Source organism: Xiphophorus maculatus, chromosome 7 (assembly GCF_002775205.1).
Source record: "Xiphophorus maculatus strain JP 163 A chromosome 7, X_maculatus-5.0-male, whole genome shotgun sequence".
NCBI lineage: Eukaryota > Metazoa > Chordata > Actinopteri > Cyprinodontiformes > Poeciliidae > Xiphophorus > Xiphophorus maculatus.
Genome location: NC_036449.1, coordinates 30,937,936 through 30,960,196, shown reverse-complemented (window position 1 = coordinate 30,960,196; position 22,261 = coordinate 30,937,936). Strand labels below are relative to the sequence as shown.

At 42.6% G+C, this 22,261-nt stretch overlaps 1 protein-coding gene across 6 annotated transcripts in view; it reads left to right on the top strand.

Moving 5' to 3' along the window:
* The first annotated feature begins 479 nt into the window (after positions 1-479).
* LOC102237491 overlaps positions 480-22,261 on the top strand; it is a 39,401-nt gene continuing 17,619 nt past the window's right edge. For 4 of the 6 annotated variants that reach the window (XM_023336703.1, XM_023336702.1, XM_023336699.1 and 1 more), the window contains exons 1-7: positions 480-993; positions 11,966-12,081; positions 16,789-16,879; positions 18,229-18,360; positions 18,985-19,053; positions 20,369-20,407; positions 20,643-20,762. In XM_023336703.1, the coding sequence (XP_023192471.1) occupies positions 12,053-12,081; positions 16,789-16,879; positions 18,229-18,360; positions 18,985-19,053; positions 20,369-20,407; positions 20,643-20,762 (480 nt within the window). In that variant the 5' untranslated portion in view covers positions 480-993; positions 11,966-12,052. Of the gene's footprint in view, positions 994-11,965; positions 12,082-13,726; positions 14,034-16,788; positions 16,880-18,228; positions 18,361-18,984; positions 19,054-20,368; positions 20,408-20,642; positions 20,763-22,261 lie in introns of all 6 variants that reach the window. The other 2 variants (XM_023336700.1, XM_023336701.1) reach the window with 2 other exon arrangements.

Here is a 22,261-nt window from a genome sequence, read left to right as displayed (position 1 = left end):
TGTGTGTGTGTGTGTGTGTGTGTGTGTGTGTGTGTGTGTGTGTGTGTGTGTGTGTGTGTGTGTGTGTGTGTATTTCCTCCGCTGTTGTCTCTTCCTGCGGGCTGCAGAGCATCAAGGCCTAATCTAGGTCACCGCACGCGCCCCGAGGCTCCACGCATCAACACGCATCACGATGTTTACATGCGAGTCACGTGACCAGCATGTAAAGTAACGTTAGTTTGACTGAAACGTCCCAGTTTCCATGAGGCTCCTCTGTCTGATTCGGCAGAAATCTATGAAATGATTCGTTTCGTTTTGTAAATCGCCTGGTTTTTATTTCCGCCTGATAATTAAATTAAATTAAATTATGAATCATGTTTTAATCAAACTGCAGCATTCAGGCTGCCTGTGAATTATCTTCTATAAATACCCCCTCCCCTCCCCGGTTTGTCTGTTTTCACTCCCACTTCCTCTGTGCAGCTCTTCCCCCTGCACTGAACCAGAACCAGAACCGGCCCGGTTCGGTTCTGCAGAATGACCGCCGCTCAGTGACAACATGCTGGATTTTTAATAACAAATTTCTCTTTTTGTAGTTAATTTACTGAAATATCAGCTGATGCGGTTGAGGCAGTGGAGGATCAGATGTTGGTGTCAGGCTGACCTATCGCAGCGCAGCGCGCCGCCGGCCAGCCCTCCCCCACCCGGACACATGCTCAGCCTCTCCGGGCAGGCAGGGCGCAGCGAGGCGCAGCGGACTGGAAGCATGGCGGCGCGGCGGGAGGAGGCTGCGGGAGACGCGTAGAGGCGGAGGGGAGGGAGGGAGAGAACCGCTGCTGCTGCTGCTGCTGCTGCTGCTGCTGCTGCTGCTGAGCAGCCAGCACATCCTGCCGTCAGACCCGATCAGTTCAGGTTCGGTTCTGATCCCTAAACAGCTGCAGCCGGATGATGCGGGATGTCTCCAGAAACCTCCCAGCCTGCTGACTCCGCTCCAGCCGTCTCCGTGGAAACGCGCAGGTAAGGATGCCCAGATGGGCCTTTTTCTGCCATGTTAGCCTCCTGCAGCGCTGCATCCAGATGCATCATGGATGCGTGCAGCAGAATCACGCAGCATCATGGATGCGTGCAGCAGCATCATGGATGCATGCAGCAGCACCTGCAGCATCTGCATGCAGGGAACCGTCGGCAGCAACAAGTAACCGGGCTTCCTCCTCCGAACCCGAAAGTAGGTTAAGATGTCCCGGATGGAGCAGCTGGTGAATAATTAAAGGTTCCTGAAGCGTTTTTGTGAGGAACAGCCGGGATGGGTCCAAAGGTTCGGCCGGGTCGGGTTGGTTCAGTGTTCAGGTTCATCCTGCTGAACGTTCCTCCAGTCGGTTCATCTAAACCCGTTCGTGTTTGTTTCAGACTCTTTACTTCCTGGATTTATCATTTCATCGCGATCAGATTCTGATTTATTTATGAATAAAACTCTAAAACCTTCCAAGCATCACCGCTTCTATTAATAACGCTCTATAAAGCAGAGATGCTCTGGAGGAAGGTAGATGTGCAAACCGGGTCAGAACCGGAGCGGATGAATGACTGATGGGTCAGGTTCTGAATTTTTAGTATTTCTGAACTTTAGTATCTGCTGACACTGATGTAGTCTGATCCAGAAAAGGTTTTCTAACCTGTTTTTTATGGTTCCAGCTAATCTTCGGCAGACTCTCGGTCAGCTACTTCGCTGCATTTGGAGCTCAAATCTTCAGTTTTGCTAAAATTTACAGAATGTATAACTACATAAGACGCCCAGAACAATATCAGTTTGTGCTACAGAGCTGCTAAAGCACTGAACAGAAACATTGACTCCGCTAAAGACGTTAGCAACACGCATTTAGCGCAAGCTAATGCTAAAGTGCTTCAGAAAGACTACAACCTCCAGCAACAATTTACAATTTGACATCATAATTCACAGATCCTATAACACACTCAGATATTGCATTTATGCTTGTATCTTGTTCTATGGTCCGTTTTTATCCCTGAAAGTTGCTTGTTTGACAAGAAGTTATTGTTCGGGAGAAAAGAGCAAATGTCAGGAAAAGAAGGAACTGTTGCCTGAACAGACTTCAAAATAAGAGCCTGAATATAAACATATAACTGCTTGATGAATTCTTAAGTCAATATCCTAAACGTCAACATTAATGTCTTCAAAGTTCACAAAAATGCTAAATAAAAATGTATTTCGCTTTGCGTTAGCGGGTTAGCGGAAGTCAAAACTAAGATGGCAGAACTATTTAGTGTGGATGGCAGTAAAATAAACTTCCTCTGGTTTTAACCTGACCTCCATCAATCCAGATGTTTACACAAAACATATCATCGTCTGTCTCGCCGTTTCTTCCATCACCACCAGTCCTGTTCTGTCCACTTTAACCCGACTCCGGTCCGTTTGCCTATAAAGTCCAGTTTGTTTTTTGGAGGTGTGAACGCTAATCGACCTCTGACCTCTGGTCCTCCAAACCTTGATCTGGGTTCGGTTTAAATGCGTATGTGAACACCGACCGGAGACCTCTCCAAAAGCAGGATGTGGACTACAGCGCTGCATTCTGGGTAAATACAACCAAAACAAACATGCTAGCTTAGCGCTAGCAGGAGAAATCGCTCCTGGTCTTCTAAAGAGAAATCCTCCAACTGCAGAAATCTGTTTTTCAGACCAAAGCATCAAAGTTCAGCTTTAAAGATATCATATATGGATCTCTCATATATATATATATATATATATATATATATATATATATATATATATATATATATATATATATATATATATATATATATATATATATATATATATATATATATATATATATCCATCCATCCATCCATCCATCCATCTTCTTCCGCTTATCCGAGGTCGGGTCGCGGGGGTAGCAGCTTCAGAAGGGAGGCCCAGACTTCCCTCTCCCCGGCCACTTCTTCCAGCTCTTCCGGGGGAATCCCGAGGCGTTCCCAGGCCAGCCGAGAGACATAGTCCCTCCAGCGTGTCCTGGGTCTTCCCCGGGGCCTCCTCCCGGTGGGACATGCCCGGAACACCTCACCAGGGAGGCGTCCAGGAGGCATCCTGACCAGATGCTCCTCAACTGGCTCCTCTTGATGTGAAGGAGCAGCGGCTCTACTCTGAGTCCCTCCCGGATGACTGAGCTTCTCACCCTATGTCTAAGGGAGAGCCCAGCCACCCTACGGAGAAAACCCATTTCGGCCGCTTGGATCCGCGATCTCGTTCTTTCGGTCATGACCCAAAGCTCATGACCATAGATGAGGGTGGGAACATAGATCGACCGGTAAATCGAGAGCTTCGCTTTTTGGCTCAGCTCTCTCTTCACCACGACGGACCGGTACAGCGCCCGCTTGACAGCAGACGCTGCGCCAATCCGCCTGTCGATCTCCCGCTCCCTTCTTCCCCCATTCGTGAACAAGATCCCGAGATACTTGAACTCCTCCACTTGGGGCAGGACACCCCCCCTGACCTGGAGAAGGCACTCTACCCTTTTCCGGCTCAAGACCATGGCCTCGGATTTGGAGGCACTGATCCCCATCCCGGCCGCTTCACACTCGGCTGCGAACCGCTCCAGCGAGAGCTGCAGATCACGACCTGATGAAGCCAAAAGGACCACATCGTCTGCAAAAAGCAGAGACGAGATCCTAAGGCCACCAAATCGGATCCCCTCAACACCTTGGCTGCGCCTAGAGATTCTGTCCATGAAAGTAATGAACAGAATCGGTGACAAAGGGCAGCCCTGGCGGAGTCCAACTCTCACCGGAAACGAGCCCGACTTACTGCCGGCAATGCGGACCAGACTCTGACACCGGTCATACAGGGACCTGACAGCCCGTATCAAAGGGCCCGGTACCCCATACTCCCGGAGAACCCCCCACAGGGCTCCCCGAGGGACACGGTCGAACGCCTTCTCCAAGTCCACAAAACACATGTAGACTGGTTGGGCGAACTCCCATGCACCCTCCAGGACCCTGCCGAGGGTGTAGAGCTGGTCCAGTGTTCCACGACCAGAACGAAAACCACACTGCTCTTCCTGAATCCGAGGTTCGACTATCCGACGGACCCTCCTCTCCAGGACCCCTGAATAGACCTTGCCAGGGAGGCTTAAATAGTCTATATAGGCTAGAAATAGTCGGTCTCACCTCGACGCACGGCTCTGGTTCTGAAACCAGTCTCCTTGAGAGGGGCTGGACATACTTCCACTCTGGAGTTGCCCAAGGTGAGAGGCGTCGGGCAGGAGTGGGCATACTTGTTGCTCCCCATCTCGGCGCCTGTACGTTGGGGTTTACCCCGGTGAACGAGAGGGTAGCATCCCTCCGCCTACGGGTGGGGGGACGGGTCCTGACTATCATTTGTGCTTACGGGCCGAACGACAGTTCAGATTACCCACCCTTTTTGGAGTCCTTAGAGGGGGTACTGGAGAGTGCTCCTCCTGGGGACTCCCTTGTTCTGCTGGGGGACTTCAACGCTCACGTGGGCAATGACAGTGAGACCTGGAGGGGCGTGGTTGGGAGGAACGGCCCGCCCGACCTGAACTCGAGCGGTGTTCTGTTGCTGGACTTCTGTGCTCGCCATGGATTGTCCATAACGAACACCATGTTCAAGCATAAGGGTGTCCATATGTGCACTTGGCACCAGGACACCCTAGGCCGCAGTTCGATGATCGACTTTGTCATCGTTTCATCGGATCTGCGGCCGTATGTCTTGGACACTCGGGTGAAGAGAGGTGCGGAGCTGTCCACTGACCACTACCTGGTGGTGAGTTGGCTCCAGTGGTGGGGGCGAAAGCCGGTCAGACCTGGCAGGCCCAAACGTGTTGTGAGGGTCTGCTGGGAACGTCTGGCGGAATCCCCTGTGAGACGGAGCTTTAACTCCCATCTCCGGCAAAACTTCGAACACTGCCAGGGGGAGGTGGGGGACATGGAGTCTGAGTGGACCGTGTTCCGTGCCTCCATTGTCGAGGCGGCCGATCGGAGCTGTGGCCGCAAGGTTGTCGGTGCCTGTCGCGGCGGCAACCCTCGAACCCGCTGGTGGACACCTTCGGTGAGGGATGCCGTCAGGCTGAAGAAGGAGTCCTACCGGGCCTTTTTGGGCTGTGGGACTCCGGAAGCAGCTGATGGGTACCGGCGGGCGAAGCGGCATGCGGCTTGGGCGGTTGCTGAGGCAAAAACTCGGGCGTGGGAGGAGTTTGGAGAGGCCATGGAGAAAGACTTCCGTACGGCTTCGAGGCGATTCTGGTCCACCATCCGGCGTCTCAGGGGGGGGAAGCGGTGCAGCACCAACACTGTTTATAGTGGGGATGGTGTGCTGCTGACCTCTACTCGGGACGTTGTGGGCCGGTGGGCAGAGTACTTCGAAGACCTCCTCAATCCCACCAACATGCCTTCCATTGAAGAAGCGGAGCCTGGGGACTCTGGGTTGGGCTCTCCAATCTCTGGGGACGAGGTCGCCGAGGTGGTTAAAAAACTCCTCGGTGGCAAGGCCCCGGGGGTGGATGAGATCCGCCCGGAGTTCCTTAAGGCTCTGGATGTTGTAGGGTTGTGTTGGCTGACGCGACTCTGCAATATCGCATGGACATCGGGGGCAGTTCCCCTGGATATATATATATATATATATAAAGGAAGGATTTAAAATACGTCCATTTTAAGTGCTTTTAATTAGCAGAGCTTGTTTCTTCTTTCCTTCTTAAATCCCATCAGAAGCAGCCAGGGTGTACTTAGTTTATCACACTCTGCTTCTTCCTTTGTGACACAATGAGCTTTAAACCTGTTCTGTTTTTCTGCCCTTCAAATTTAATTTTAGAAACTAAGAGTAAATTAAATGTTTCCTTCCTCTTTTGTGGAGCAGAAGCTCCGCCCACTGCGTTTTAATTAAAGTCATAAAGTTGTTTCTATTTCTGTCACAACAAACTTTCAAGACTTTTACTGGGATTTTAAGAGGCAGACCAACACAAACTGGATCGTAAATACAGACTTGTGTTTCAGGTTCATTCAGCCCCCTTTATTCTGATACCACCAATAAAATACACAGCCTTTATATGGTTCACACTGGAAGAAGTGGGTGAACCAGGTCGACGTAATGCTGATCTCTGATTTTTGTCAGGGATGTTGCTCCGTACCCGTTTCGGTCCTGCTCTTGTTGTTTTATGCATATTTTATTTATAATCTTCAGTCGGAGTGTTTTGTGTTCGTTTTGTTGCGTCAGTCAGTTTATCACAGATCCGTCGGTTGTTACTCTTCAGGTCCAGTCAGAAAAACTGCTGAGTCAGTTAAAGGTTAAAGGTCACGACGCTGAACCAATAAGGCTGCTTGGACATGTTGAAGGACAAAAGCCTCCTAGAAACAAGATGGCCGCCGGACTGAGGTTAGCAGGGCTGCATCTGGCTGAAGGAAAGCTGAGGCACGGTGGTGGAGGGATGATGATGTGGGCGTTTTTAGGGTTTTCTGTCCAGACTCCAGCTGAGTGTTTTGTGTTGGTGGAGACGGGTTAGCCTGCACGCAGTTTGAGATGAGCCGAGTTTCACTTCATTCATCTGACGATCCGCTGGAGCAGATCTGCTGCGCTGAATCATCCACTGAACACAGAACAGAGTCTGGAATAAATAGCTCTGCATCAAAGCTCTGCGCTGCCTGATTGGTGGGATCGTCACTGCTGGACCCTTTGTAGCATCAACCGTGCATAAAAAGCAGCTTTGAGCCAGAAATATCTCTGCTGAGGATTATTTATAGAATGAAAGAGGAGATGGATGCATAAAACCTTCATGTTTACACCACAAATTAAAATTCTCCCAGAAAGCACTCTGTCTCAGATTCATCAGGCGAGTTTTTAATGTTTGTCCCAGTTCATTTGATTCTTAATTTAATACTTAATTTCTTAGTTTATAAAATGTACCATCCTTTGATTACGGAGGAAGAGAGAAGCTAAAATCTTCCTGCAGTCTGCAGAGGACGGCCAAAATTAACAGCAATAATTCAGGTTATTAACTGGTTATAATCCAGTTATTAGAAAAACATTTATTTTTGTTAAATATTTACCTCTACTTTTGTCTCTTATAACAACCTCAATAACTGCGTAACCTTTGCAGTGGTCCTTTGGGTCGTGGTGGTTCTGAACCTGCATTGATTCATCTGAAGGAACCGTTTTGGGTCGGATCACTGAGACCCGGTTGGTGGTTGAGTCACTGATGAAGTTATGGCCCATGATTAAAATCTGAACCTGTGAATCAAACCCACTTTAACCTGACAGTACTGGGTGTATGTATATATCTGAGCCTTCATGTAAAAGTTTGGATCTGAATTCAAGTAAATCCACCTTAAACTCAACCATCTAAAGATCATCAGTGACCATTTGGTTCATGGAGAAGTGTGTGTGTGGTTAACCTGGACTGAAGCTAGCGGCTAACAGCTAGCTGCGGCTAACAGCAGGATGCGATCTGAGGTGGAGATATGTTTGGGTTGAACACCCAGAGGGACCGGCCTCTCTGCGGTTCTGCTCTCATCACTCCAACATGATTACAGCTAATTACCCGCCGCTCCCATCCATCCAAAGGAAGACGCTAATTACTCTATTTACACTGCAGAGTTCCTCTAAGTAAAAACGCTGCATGTTTTCCTCGGTGTTTTGCCAGTTTGACTGGAAACAGATGAAATGTGAAACAGTTGAGAGCAAACTGTCAAATCCACCTGGCTGCAGCAAACAGGAAGGGGCGGGACGGACCGCTGTCAGTCTCAGACCTTTTATGGAAATGGGACCATTGCACTCCGGAAGTGAAGGGGGCGCTGTTTCCTATATTATCCGCGGTCTCCCGTTTTTATTTTCTTCTGAAATCCGTGATATATCTTCACCTTTAGGAAGGATTTTCACTCTCAGCATGTATTTGAACTTCTCTCTTTTATTTACTTCAGCTCAGCTCACAGTTTTTAACACATTCTGTAGCTTTCTGTGAACTTCTAAATCTGCTCCTTAGTCACATCTTTTCAGGCCGGATACTGCCTCTAGTGGCGTGGAGGTGGTAACACAACTACTATAATTACATTACTAAATCAGAATACCACAAAGTCTTTATTATTTATTATTAATTCTATATAAGTAAATAAAAGAGAGAAGTTCAACTACATGCTGAGAGTGAAAATTCTTCCTAAAGGTGAAGATATATCACAGATTATATAGGAAACAGCGCCCCCTTCACTTCCGGAGTGCAATGGTCCCATTTCCATAAAAGGTCTGTGACAGCGGTCCGTCCCGCCCCTTCCTGTTTGCTTCAGCAAGGTCCTTCTCCTTATTATTCTTATTCTTATTATTATTCTTATTCTTATTATTATTCTTATTATTCTTCTTCTTATTATTATTATCGTGTCAATGTGGTATGGGGGCGGAGCTACAAGCTGTCAGCCAATCAAATTGCTTCAAACCACCACTTCCTGTTAGATAGTTCTCATGTGATGTCACACTTCCATGAACTTTGTGACTGGCAGCCATCTTGGTAGGCAGTTGCTATGACAACAGTAAAAAAGCTTACAACAAGCTCTCGCTTTGTTCCTGTCTAACTTATGAATAATATCAGTTCATTGTAACTACTGAAGTACTCTACCCTCTGTTAATTTAATATCAGTGAGATTTACTGTAGTATTTACTGCAGAACTAGCTTAGCTAACTCTCCGTCTCATACGGGTCTATGCCCACAGCAGCCATTTTGTTGATATATATTTCCCTTGCACATTGGTGAAGAGTGTTTGTATATTTGTTCCTCTGGCAGCCATGGCTCAGCTGTGCTTTGCTTTGCCTACCAAGATGGCGCTGATCAGTTCTGTATCAGACTTACAGGAACTTTGTATCAAACATGGCGCCAGGAGGTTCATCTGCAGGCTGAGCCACATATTAAGGTATAAATGTACTGCAAATTCTTTGCTCAGGTCCCTCTTGAAAATGAGATCTAGATCTCAACGGGGTTTACCTGATTAAATAAAGGAATATAAATATAAATAAGTTATTAAAATGAGACGATGTTGATTGGAAATCATGTCAAAGGAAAAACGTTTGTTCATCATTTGTAATCTCTGTTTCCCATAAACAAATAGCTTCTAAAATGTCCAATTTGATCAGATTTTTTAAAAATAATTTTTAGTGACATTAAACCATTTTGATTAAAGAACAAAACTACTAAATATGTGTTAGTTTTCCCATGTATCTGGCTGTGCTTGGACTAGGCCAGAGAGGAGAGCGTCTGCTGACAGGGTTTGCTCCATGTTTACATCCAGCTGTTGTTTTAACTGGAAGCTTGAAAGTGAGACTGAATCATCAGATTTGCACTGAAATGTCATTTTTCTGTCTAATCTGTGATTTCACGGAGAAGTCTGTCACATGTTCAGGTTTCATTTTCATCTGTTAATAAATGATTTTATTTTTCTGCATCTTTCTGATCTCTGAAACTAAAAGTGCTTCTGTTTAGTAAAATGAGGATTAATTAATAATTATGCTCTGGTTCTTAGTTCTGCAGTTCAACATCTTTAATATCTGATCTGTTAAAGTTTCATTGTTTTCTGAACTCATCAGTTTCTGCGGTTCTATAGAGCCGCAAGAACAGAATCATTCAGTCCAAACATCCCATAATAATCATCTACAGGAGCTCACTGTGTTCATCGTGAAGCTCTTTGTTTTTGTGAAACAGAAACTGCTTCTTCTATTATTTCTTTTCACAATAAGAGCATTTACAGATCAGCACCGCCCTGCGAGCCTTACAGCCATTTCACTTAGAAAATAGAATTAAAAGATATTAAAATAATTTACATTTTTTGTGAAGACTTAAAAAACTAATGAATCAAAAAGTGTGAAAAATATTTAAAGCGCTATATAAGCTTAAGTATTTATTTTTTTAAAATTTGCAATACTGTAACTTTCAAATATTTAACACCACTGTAATGTTATCATATTTAATTTTATAAATTAAAGTGAAAAATATGAGCACATTATTATTAATCAAATTAATTGTGACATCCAATTTTAAATTATTTAAATAAAATACAAATATTCTCATTACAATAAAAATATAAAAAATAACTTTTGAAAAAAAATGCTTATAAAAATATTAGAGTCAAGAAGCTTTTATCTATTTATTTTTGAAGAAAAGTGAATTATTTTAATAACTTTGTTGCGTTTGTGAGGCTCAGGGTCAAAATGGGAACAAAAAGTAGAAAATATTTATTAAATGAATTTTAAAATATAAAGGCACATAAACATTTGTAACTTTTTATAGTAGTTTACTTAATATGCACAATTCTCTTTTTCTTCATTATTTGTATTGAAGGTTAAAAATAGTTTTCTATCAAACAAAAATAAAGCAATTTTCTCATTTTCAAACTAACAGGTTTGAAAATGAGAGAAGAGCGCCCTCTGCCGGCAGAAACATTTATTCTGAGGGATTTTTCTAATTCGCTTTTCTGATTAAATTCACAAAGATAAACACATTGAGAATCATAAAATCTTTAACACAGAATTTTATCTGTATAGTATAAAATAAAAACATAACTTCACCAGATCTGCTTTTTTTTTTTTTTTTACCTTTCAGAGTCAAAATCCTCTGACTTTGTTCAGATATTATAAGGATTTATTAGAGGAGGGAAGAAGTTTTAAAACTAAATAATTACGTTTGTTTATGTTTGTTTAAACTAGATTATAGTGAAAATGTACCTTTAAATGAAATCCTGTAAAATGAAAACGCTGAACTGATTCTCCGTGTTGGCAGCCAGCAGCCAGCAGGGGGCGGTACTGATCTACAGGAGAAACGTTGGCTTCCGTTTGAGGTCTGATTGATTCAAACGTAGAAATCCGATTTAATAAAACATCTGCATGTAAATATATATATATATATATATATATATATATATATATATATATATATATATATATATATATATATATATATATATATATATATATATATATATATATATATATATATATAATCATACGAAGCATAGTTACTGTGACGTTCACTGATGCAGAAAGAAAGTTCTCGATTTGCCTTCAGTTGGTTAATATTCGTCAGAAGAAAGCAGGAGCAGCTGATCTTCAGGTTTTCCTTCCTTTGGCTTGAAGCATTGTGTCATCAACCAGATAAAAACAAGTTTTACATTTAGTCTGTCGGCAGCAAGTTACTAAATATGAATCGGTGCTAAAGAAAACACGGCTTGACAGAAAATATGATTTTATCTCCAGCAAGTTGAGTCCCAACCCGTTTTAATCTGAAAACTCACAAACATTTAAATTACTAAAGTTAAAATCATCTATTTTCTATCTTTTAGTCGATTTTCAAGCATTTACTGGAAGGAAATAAAAATTTCACATTGTTATTGTGTCTTAGCTTATGCTAGTTTCTTGTTTAACTTGGCTAGTTTTTATATTTAGTCTTTAGTTTATATTATCTTATCCTAGCTTGGCAGAGTTTATTTGAGCATGGTTTAGTTTGTTTTACCTTGTTGTACTTTACCTTATCTTGGCTTGGTGTAGCTTATTTTACCTTATTTTATTTTAGCTCAGCTTATTTTAGCTTGGTTTGGCTTAGCCTATCCTAGCTTAGCTGAACTGAATGTGGCTTAGTTTAGTTTATCTTAGCATAAAGCTGAAAACACTGAATAAAAAACAGACTATTTTTCAAATATTTAAATGATTTTATGAAAACCACAGAAATGTTCTGTTCGCTTAAACTTTAGCACACAGCAGGTAATAAAATGGACGATCTGTCTCTTATCCTGTCTGTTTTAAAGGAGATATTTTTATGGAACTTGATACCTTAAATTAAATATGACAGTTAAAACTTCTTGGGCATAAACAATGTGTTGCCTTCACTTTGTTTTCCCTCCAGATCAGTGAACAGATGTGCAGACTCTTTGAAATCCTTCCTGGGATTTAGTTTTGAAAGATGAACACAAACTAAGTTTTTGCTTGTTTGCCCTGCAGCGCCGCCGTTGAGTCGGATCCAGAATAAAACCCCAGCTGGTGAAACGTTGGAGAGGAGAGGAGCCGACTGAGCGTGCTCAGCAGCAGATGGTGACACTGCAGCAGCACTTCTCCAGGTACTACAGCACAGCATGCTAACGCAGCATGCTAAGAGAGAAAAGCTTACACAGGATGATAGCACACCATTCTAACACAGGATGCTAACATTCCATGCTAACACAGGACGCTAACACATCATGCTAACACAGGACGCTAACACATCATGCTAACATAGGACGCTAACACATCATACTAACGCAGGACGCTAACACACCATGCTAACATAGGATGCTAACATAGGATGCTAACACACCATCCTAACACACAATGCTAACATAGGACGCTAACACATCATGCTAGCACACCATGCTAACATAGCATGCTAACACAGGACGCTAACACAGCTTACTTAATTTATTCATTGGTATTGAATAAAATCCTGAAATTTACTTTAACTGAAGGATTTTTAAGGCATCTGATTAGTTAAAGTTAAAAAGTTAAAATAGATGAAAATTTTGATCACATGTCAGAAATAAACTTATTCGGTAAAAAAAACAGTTATTAATTGAATAGTAATGGCGCTGGTCCTGTTTTTGTTTCTGCTGCAGTAGGGAAGTGGGTCAGAGCGCCACTTCATTCATTCATTCATTCATTCATTCATTCATTCATTCATTCATTCATTCATTCATTCATTCATTTCTGCTCCTGAAGAGTGAATCACACTGATCAAAGCCTGAAGCTAAATGTCGCTAAGCTGCAACAATAAAATTGGGACAAAACAGAGAGATCTCAGCCGGAGAGGCAGGTGGCGCTCTTCTGGTCGCCATCAGTTCTGTTCTGTATCATCAATAAATAATTATACACGCTGTAACTGACAGCAACATGTGGGGGAGGGGTGGCGTTTCATTACAGTTTACAGGGTTTAGAATCAAAATAAAGTTTACATTTTAGTGGTTTTAAAACAAAGACTTTATCATATAAATATTTCCACTGGATGATAATTTGGCCCTTGTGGGCTCACTTGTGCTGATTCGCTAACATGCTAATAGCAAAGCTAATTTATGTTGAGAGCTTTGCTCATCTGCTAACTGTGGAAACGTTTAGCGCACTTAGCTTCCCCCGATAAATTCAAAAGTGCAAAATGTTTTTGTCTGTTTTGTAAACTTTCAGTTGAATAAAGTTTGACATGGTTGAATTTCTGGTTATCAACTGTTAAGAATCCATCATGTAGTCAGATGTTTATGTTCATGCTCTTATTTTGAAGTCTGTTTTTGCAGCAGTTCTGTTTCCTCTCCTCCTCTTTATTTCCCCCAATATAGAAACAAACGGGAACAAAATGAAACAGTAAAGAAAACAATAAACATTAATACAATATCTAAAGGAATGATGGAAGATGTAAATTATTATGTCATAATTAAGTTTTTGCTCGGAGGTTTTAATCTTTTGAGGGCAGATAGAATTTGAATTGATGTTAGCGCTTTAGCATTAGCTGTTGTAGCCTTTTAGCATTACTGTAGCTCATGTTAGGTACTAGTTAGTTACTGCAGCTAACCGGTGCTTTGGGTTAGCGCCCCTAATTTTGCGCTCCACTGAGTTTCAGCCTCGTGTTTCTGCAGTTATGCTCATGTGGAAACTTCTTTACTGTTCCTAAAATCAACATGGGGAAAAACACGTTTCTGAAAGAGTTAATTAAATAGTTTTCATGGTGTTTTCTCTCTGGAGTTTAGACTTTGTTGGTTGGAAACAAAATGCTGTGGCTCCCAGTGGGAATCGAACCTTCAGCTCCTGGCTGTTTGTGACCTTTGAGCGTCTCCTGCAGCGCTGCTGCGTGAACAGAGTTCAGCTTTTCCTTCTCCGCCGTTTGATGAGGTTTGTTTCTGGTCAGCGGTGCGTCTCAGTCTGGTTTAATTGCTGCTCCGCTCGCATCCAAACGTGGAGAAAAGCTGCTTCAAGCCGCAGAGTGAAATGTCAGTGGCCGTGACATTAAGAGGAAACGGTCAGCGCTGCTGATGCGAGCTGGAAACCCGAGGTGAGTCACGCAGCGGCAGGAGGAAAACACTGAGATCACCAGCAGGACTCAGCCGCTAAAGCAGCAACAGTTTCTAATCACTCAGGAGAGAAATCTAAATAAGAAGCAGTTAATGATTTTCAGATTTACAAACAAGTCCAAAATAAATGCTGCTTCAATGGATCAGACTGCTTTTATGATCTAATAATTATCGTTTGAAGCCATTGTTTATGCCCAGATTTCCTGTCTGGCTTCTTCTGCTGCAGAATTACGACAGATCAGCGACAGAAAGTTTAAAAGCTATCAGATAATTCGGTGAAATGATCAGAATCAGACTGACGTGAAAAAGTCTGATTGTTTGGATCTTCCTGCTGGTGAGCGTCACGTTTATGTTAGTGCAGGGTGTCCAAACTTTCTGCCCATGGCACCAAAACCAGCAGATTTAAACAGCTGGCAGGTGGAAAAATGAATTTATTTTGATTTAAAAAGAATTATGAAATCTGTATATCATTAAAAATAAAAAACATAAATCAGGCTGCTGGGTTATTTATAGGAAAACAGAAAATTTACACATTTTTGGGTCATGAATTTTTTCTACCATTGTTGACTTGTGGTCAGGGGCCGAACAAAATCATTTCAGGGCCACAAATGGACCCCAGACCGCAGTTTGGACACCCTGCCTTGGCTGTGTGTGTTGGTGTCTCTATGGGTTTCTGGTTCGTTAAAAATGTGTCTGTATAAACAAATCCCACCGGTGGTTTATTTACAGCCGCGTAGGTGTGAAGATGTTCTGAGGTTAATTTGTTGCCATGGCGATGTTGTAGATGTTATGATGAAGTCATGAGGTGTGAAGATGTTCTGCTAAACAGGATCAGCTTCCTGTTCTCTCCGGTCTACTGTCTCTGTCTCTCTTCTCATTATCAGACAGATTCTGCATCCGGTGGCTGAAAACGTCGCACAGTTTCCTCGATGCCTGACTCCTCAGAAACCGTCACATTAATAAACCGTCACATTAATAAACCGTCACATTAATAAACCGTCACATTATAAACCGTCACATTAATAAACGTCACACTAATAAACCGTCACACTAATAAACCGTCACATTAATAAACCGTCACATTATAAACCGTCACATTAATAAACCGTCACATTATAAACCGTCACATTAATAAACCGTCACATTAATAAACGTCACACTAATAAACCGTCACACTAATAAACCGTCACATTAATAAACCGTCACATTATAAACCGTCACATTAATAAACCGTCACATTATAAACCGTCACATTAATAAACCGTCACATTAATAAACCGTCACATTATAAACCGTCACATTAATAAACGTCACACTAATAAACCGTCACACTAATAAACCGTCACATTAATAAACCGTCACATTATAAACCGTCACATTAATAAACGTCACACTAATAAACCGTCACATTAATAAACCGTCACACTAATAAACCGTCACACTAATAAACCGTCACATTAATAAACCGTCACAGTAATAAACCGTCACATTAATAAACCGTCACATTAATAAACCGTCACATTAATAAACCGTCACACTAATAAACCGTCACATTAATAAACCGTCACATTAATAAACCGTCACAGTAATAAACCATGTTTAGACACAAAAATGCTAAAACAGCCTCTGAGTTTACAAAACGTTTGAGTTTATATTTGTTTTGTCCTCAAGCTACACGGTGAAAAATCCTCACAATCATTAGCATCTTTAGCTTCATTAGCATCTTTAGCTTCATTAGCATCTTTAGTTTCAGTAGACTTCTCAGGTCTTCTTGTTCTGGTTCTGCTCTGCATCCCCAGAACCAGAACCAGCTTTCAGCATCTATGCACCACGAATTTGGAACAAACTTCCAGAAAACTGTAAAACAGCTGAAACACTGACTTCTTTTAAATCTCAACTGAAAACCCACCTGGTTAGGATTGTATTTGAAATGTAATCAATTACAAATTTATTGATGGAACTTGACTTAATGTTTGATTCTATGTTGCTTTGCGATTCTGTGTTTGTAATGATGTAAAGCTCTTTGAAATGTCTTGCTGCTGAAATGTGCTATACAAATAAAATTTGATTGATTGATTGATTGATTGATTAGCTTCTGTACCATCAGTAGCTTCTGTAGCATTTCCATCTAGCTATTCAGCTAGCACATCTTGTGGTATTTCTTTCTGCGTTTTGGCTGAACAAAACAGAAAAGCACATAAACTGTAACACAAATACGCAAAACATTTTGTTTGAAAAAAAAAAGTTAAACTTTAATAACAAAATTGAGTTTTCACTGCAGAAACATTTGGTTCTCTTGAGCTATTTTCAGGTGTAATAACTTTAGCAGTTAAAATGTAAATCCAGTGATTAATTTCATCCACTTTAATTCCTCTTTATTAAATTGAATTTCCTGCCAACACAAAGTCAAGTTTTATTTTTTTATGTTTACTGGTTTCAAACTGCAGAAGGTCTGATTAGCTGGACATTCCTGGTGAACTTCCACTGGTTGGCCAGTAGGAGGCGGTGCACCGAGCACCACAGAGTCTTAATGGATTCAATATGACCAGCTGATCCCCGCGACTGTGGAGTCAAAAATAATTAATGATTCATCTGATGATGTTTACAATCACTGTAATAAATCCACTGTAGCCTTTGTGTGTGTGTGTGTGTGTGTGTGTGTGTGTGTGCGTGCGTGCGTGCGTGTGTGTGTGTGTGTGTGTGTGTGTGTGTGTGTGTGTGTGTGTGTTTCCGCAGCATGGAGCAGACGGTGCGGTCCCTGCTCCAGAACCAGGACTCTCTGGATGGACCCAAAGTGGATCCTCTGGACCTGATGAAGGCCTACAAGGTTCAGCTGTTAAATAATTTCATTTTTATTCTGGAACATTTTAATTATAAAGAGCAGAGAGAAAGATGAAAGCTGATGATGAATCCAACCTGCCAGGCTTTGATGTTGCTCATTAGTAATGTGGGCGGGGCCAATCTGTGCATATCTTTAAAACTAACAAACCAACAAACCGCATCGTTAGTGGATCTGAGGTTTGTCTCCATCGTTCCTGTTTTCTGTGATAAGCTGCCAGTAATGTCAGAATGTCAGTAAGAAAACATGAATTTTAATGTGATTTCAGCAAAAACCTCCTTAAAGGGACAGTTCAGCTCTTTAGAGAAGGGGAGCTGTGGAGTAGTCATGAGCAGTTAGTGTCTTCCAGGCAGCAGTCAGAGAGGAATAAATCTCGTCTCTGTGGAGTTTTTATGCACGTTATTAATGATGCATTAATTAGAGATTTTGTGGCTAATTTTCAGTCACAACTTTTGTAAAATCTGCTGATTCTAAACAAATTAGATTTCTCTTTCAGTTCTACAGATACCAACAAAATACGTTTTTCCACTTTATTTTTTAAAAAGTTAATAGAAAGATATTTACAGTGAAATAAACTAGTTATTTTCTTGCAAACAGCTTTTATGTGACAAAGCTGCAACCCTGACAATCTAAAAACATCAAAGTCTAAATGTTTACACCAGGCCTGGAGGTGATGTCACACTGTGTGAGAGCTCAAACAGCTCTGCACTTACACAGAATCTAACTGTTTCAAAATAAAGACAAACAGTTCTTACAAAGTTCTTGAATCATTGATTATTAGCCATTAGCATGATTAGCATTGCTAGCTGTAAGCATCAGTCTCTGTGTGTTTCCTGTTGAGCGAGTTGCTCTTTTACGAACCACGAAATGTTTCCTAATCCAGCAGAATCCTAATGGATTCACCTGCAGAAAGAATCGACTTCACTGTAAAAACTTTATTCGCTAAACTTTCACTTCCTGTTCAGACATGTATCAGACTGGATGGAGGAAGTTCCTGACTTTATTGAATATTCTTAAAGAATAACTAAGCACTATATGAAAGTTTATATTTTTTTACCCCCAGATAGGTAAAAAACAAACATGTGGGCGGAGCCAAGAGACACGGAGGGGCATGGCCTAGTGGGTGAAGGGGGGGGGCCTTGGGAAAATCATTGCTGACAATTTAGCGAATTTGTCGCAACATTTAGTGACTTTTCAAAACGTCAGCTGACAATTTTTAGAAAATCCGACTCACGACAAATTAGCAACATTTTTCAAAAATACAACAAATCTAGTGACTTTTCTTCAGAATCGCGGCTAGCGTCGCATCCTTTGCCTTTTCTCTGCTTCCTGCGCAGGACAAGCTGCTGGAGGAGATGTGGAAGCAGCAGGACAGTCTGGACGGCGCCCCCGCCGCCAAGGCGCCGCCGTCCCCGCAGGCTGCCGCCGCCGCCGACAATCCTCTGCTGGAACGCCTTCGAGTGCTGGAGGTAAGCCGGGTTTGAATGACCTTTAGCCTTTCACAGACTGACTCATTTCTCTGGGTGTACTTAGTTCGAGGGTGTACTTTCTTTTTATCATGGCAGTAAAACAGAACAAAGAGAGATGTAGGTTTGGATCAGACGATCTGGTCGTCCAGCCTGAAGGTTTCCTCAGGATTAGCCGGTTTATTAATCTGAACGTTGGAGTAAAGCGGTTCTTCTTCTTTGTCTGTTTTATTTCCTGCTGCCTGCGGCCGCCTCCAGATTTATGGGGTAATCATTTCTGGAGAAAAGTTGCCTCCAGACTCTTAGAAACGGTTTCTGCCCCAGTCGGGGAAATTGAATTTCACCTTCTGCCGGATCGTCACGGAGTTTGATCCCTGAAATTTACAGCATCACCAGTTAGGAGAAACATTTCTGCTGAGATGGATCCAGGAGAAACGCTGCTGCAGGCAAAGCTTGGCTTTCAGACCATCGGCTGATTTAGCTTTTATTTCCTCGCTTGGCGTCGTTTTAGACTGGATGACCTGTATTTACTGGTTTAGGTTTTATTCCAGCAGGGAGCGTTGTGTGGACTGGATTATCTGGATTATCTGGGTTTTTTCTGCTAACGGTTCTGATTCGTCTCTGCAGGCGGAGAACTCGGCGCTGTCTGTGGAAAACGACAACCAGAGGAAGCAGTACGAACGCTGTTTAGACGAGGTCAGTGATTTGGTTTGGGGTCAGAGGTCACTATGAGAACCAGGCTGCTTCTGGTTCTTACAGTGTGAGATTATAAACCATGAAAACAGGAACAGTTTAATCCGACTCCAGTCTGCCTAGTCAAAGTCCGGTTCGGTTGTTGAGGTATGGATGCTAACTGACCTCTGACCTCTGGTCCTCCAAACCTCGGTCTGGGTTCAGTTGAACTGAACTCTGGTTCGGTTTGAATCTGAACGCCAAGCGGACCGGAGACCGCTCCAAAAGCAGGAAGTGGACTACAGCGCAGAGCATTCTGGGTAAATCCAACCAAAGCTAACATGCTAGCCTAGCGCTAGCAGCAGAAATGGCTCCTGGTCTTCAGCCAAAGACTAAAGAGAAATCCTCCAACACTAAAATCTGACGCCTCCATCTTGTTTCCATCTGGTGAAGAAGGAAGTTGCTCTCAGTGTCTTCAGAGGTTTTTGTGTCGTTTCCTTCAGTGGTTCTTGGTGCAGCGCCCCCACAGGCCAGGAGGGGAACAGGTTGGTCAGAGTTATTTGTTGGTTTATCAGGAGGAAAACAGGATTGGTTTCAGGAAAATGTCCTTTTAGTTTTGTAAACATTTTTCTTACATTTCAGGAAAATTCATGGTTGGTTCCAAGACAGTAATCTGTGTTATTTTTGAAGGATTCTGTGATTTACAGGAAAACTTCCTGTAAATAATAATAGTTAATAAATCTATCAAACATTTATAAATAATGATTTTAAAATAAGTGTTCATAAAGACCTTTTGGCAATAATCTCACTTACGGCATAGCGTCAGTCAGACTAAGAGTTCTGTTTATAATTATGAGAATAAAGTCATAATTTACCTTAAGAAAGTTGCTAAATTAAGACTAAACAGTTATTTTAATGAGATAAGAGCTTGGACAGTCAGTTGGAGGTGTCGCCGCCCTGCAGGCTGGTCGCTTTATGAAATGCTGCCTGTGTGAATTTTCCAAACTGAACAGAAATCTGAGATAATTTCTGAAGAATCAGACATGAGAGGAAATCCTGCTGGATCAGACATCCTCTCTGCTTTCGCTCTGGAAATATTAAGAAACTGATTTTAATTAGAGCGAGAGGAAAACATAACGCAGGGTTCAAAGAAAGGGTTTTTTAGACGTTGTGCTGAGGGTAAAGTTTGGAGTCAGTGGAGGCAGCCGCTGGTTGTTTACCTCCAGGTCGACGCTGTGATGCAACATCCTGTCACTTTGAGCTCATCGCTCCTCATTATTTCTGTTTTCCAAACCGAGCTGCAGCTCAGATCTGTGCTAACCTCCCTGTGCTCCTCCAGGTGGCCAACCAGGTGGTGCAGGCGCTGCTCACGCAAAAGGTTGGTTCCTGCCGCACTCAGAAGAAAGAGCCCAAACGCTTTGAGTTAGCTGGGCTGAAACTGATGGTAGAGACGCAGAAACCTCCATGAACAGAGCTGAAGCATTCAGCTTTGGCTTAGCTTAGCATAGTTTTGCTTACCATAGCTTAGCTTAGCATAGCGTAACAAAGCTTAACTTTTTTTAGAAGCTAGTTTTGAAGGAGAAGTGGTGAATTTGTGTTTGTTGTGTCTTCAGGACCTGAAGGAGGAGTGTGTGAAGCTGCGGACCCGCGTGTTCGACCTGGAGCAGCAGAACCGGATCCTGAGTGTTCTGTTTCAGCAACGGGTCAGAACCTCCACCGCTCCCGTCTCACAGGTAGGAAATCACCGTGTTTGAAATTTACTCCCACAGTTCTCCAGGTTCTGCTGGCGGCTTAGTTTTGTTAAAACACATTTTTCAAATATAAACTAGAAAAATTTGCATTTTCCTGGGAAACTCTGGTGTGAATGAATTTGAATCTTTTTGCTGAAATTTGCTGAATTATTTGAAATGAACTATTCAGTCATACATTGATGAATCTGAACAGAATCGTTTAGAGCTAGGAGAGCAGTGTACAAACAATTAGCTAACATCTTTGGCGACATGCTGGTGTTTCCTGCCATGTTTCATAACATTAAATCCCTCCATCTACAACGTATGAGATCAAATCACATAAACCGCTAACGTCAGCTGAAACTGTCAGTAGCTACGCTAATTTTAGCTAAAATGCTAAAGCCCTCATGCTATCACAAACATGTTGACTAACATTGATTTAGTAAATCCAGTTTGGACCCTCCTTCGCTCCGGGTCTGGATCAGCCTCTTCTGCCTCCATGTTGGATCGTCCTGCGTTAGAATGCAGACGATAACTGAGAGAGAATTATGGATGAACCAGTGAAATGGAAAATGTGTTTCTGACTGGAGATACGCTTGTTAGCTTCCCTAATCACTCTGACGGCGCACCTGTTCCCGAAAGGCTGGCTGACTGCGAGTGAGAGCGGAGCGACTCGCTGGGAAGAAAAGAGACTCCAGAGCTTAAACAATTAAATTTCGTTGTTCTTGTGACAATGACAATAAAGATTTATCTATCTATCTATCTAGCTGCTCTCTTTGCTCGGCCTGCTTGTTTGCCGTCTTTGGCTTTTTGTTTAAAGATTGTGCAGAGAAGCCGAGGGAGACGGAGAGAACAAACACGGCTGCTCCGTCTGAGGAGCGGCTCCGCTCTGCTTCTCCTCCCAGCAGAAAGAGATCGTAGAAATGTTGTTGTAGAAGCTGCAGGCCGAGTTCTCTGGTGTGAAATCCTGGCAGTAAAACCCAGGCTGCTGGTGTCCCTGATGGTTCTGGATCTTTTTCTCAAATAGACTTTTCCTTCCACTAAACTTTCCATTGGTAAGCTTTAGCTTTAGCACTGACCTTGTGGACTCATTGCTGGACATCCGTCAGGTCAGACCAGGGGTTCCCAAAGTGTGGGTCGGGGACCCGAGGCAGCCCCTCTGGAGTTATTCTACTAAATAATGACAACTGACTGAACTGCTCTGCAGGGAGGGAATATTTATACAATTTATACAAGTTAGATATCTGTTTCATAGAAATCTGTTTTGCTCCAGGTTGATTAGTAAAAGCTGTCCAGGGTGTGAATCCTTTTTATAGGCACTGGATGTTAAGGGGAAGAGCAGCTTTAGGAGCAAAATGTGTCCTTCCTCCTCCTCTTCCTCCTCCTCGTCCTCCTCCTCTTAGAGACTCAGTGAAGTTGGGGTGAGCAGGACCGAATTATTTCTCAAACCTGAAAGAATCAAAGCAAAACTCCATGATGGAAGGATTGAGAGTGGATTTTAA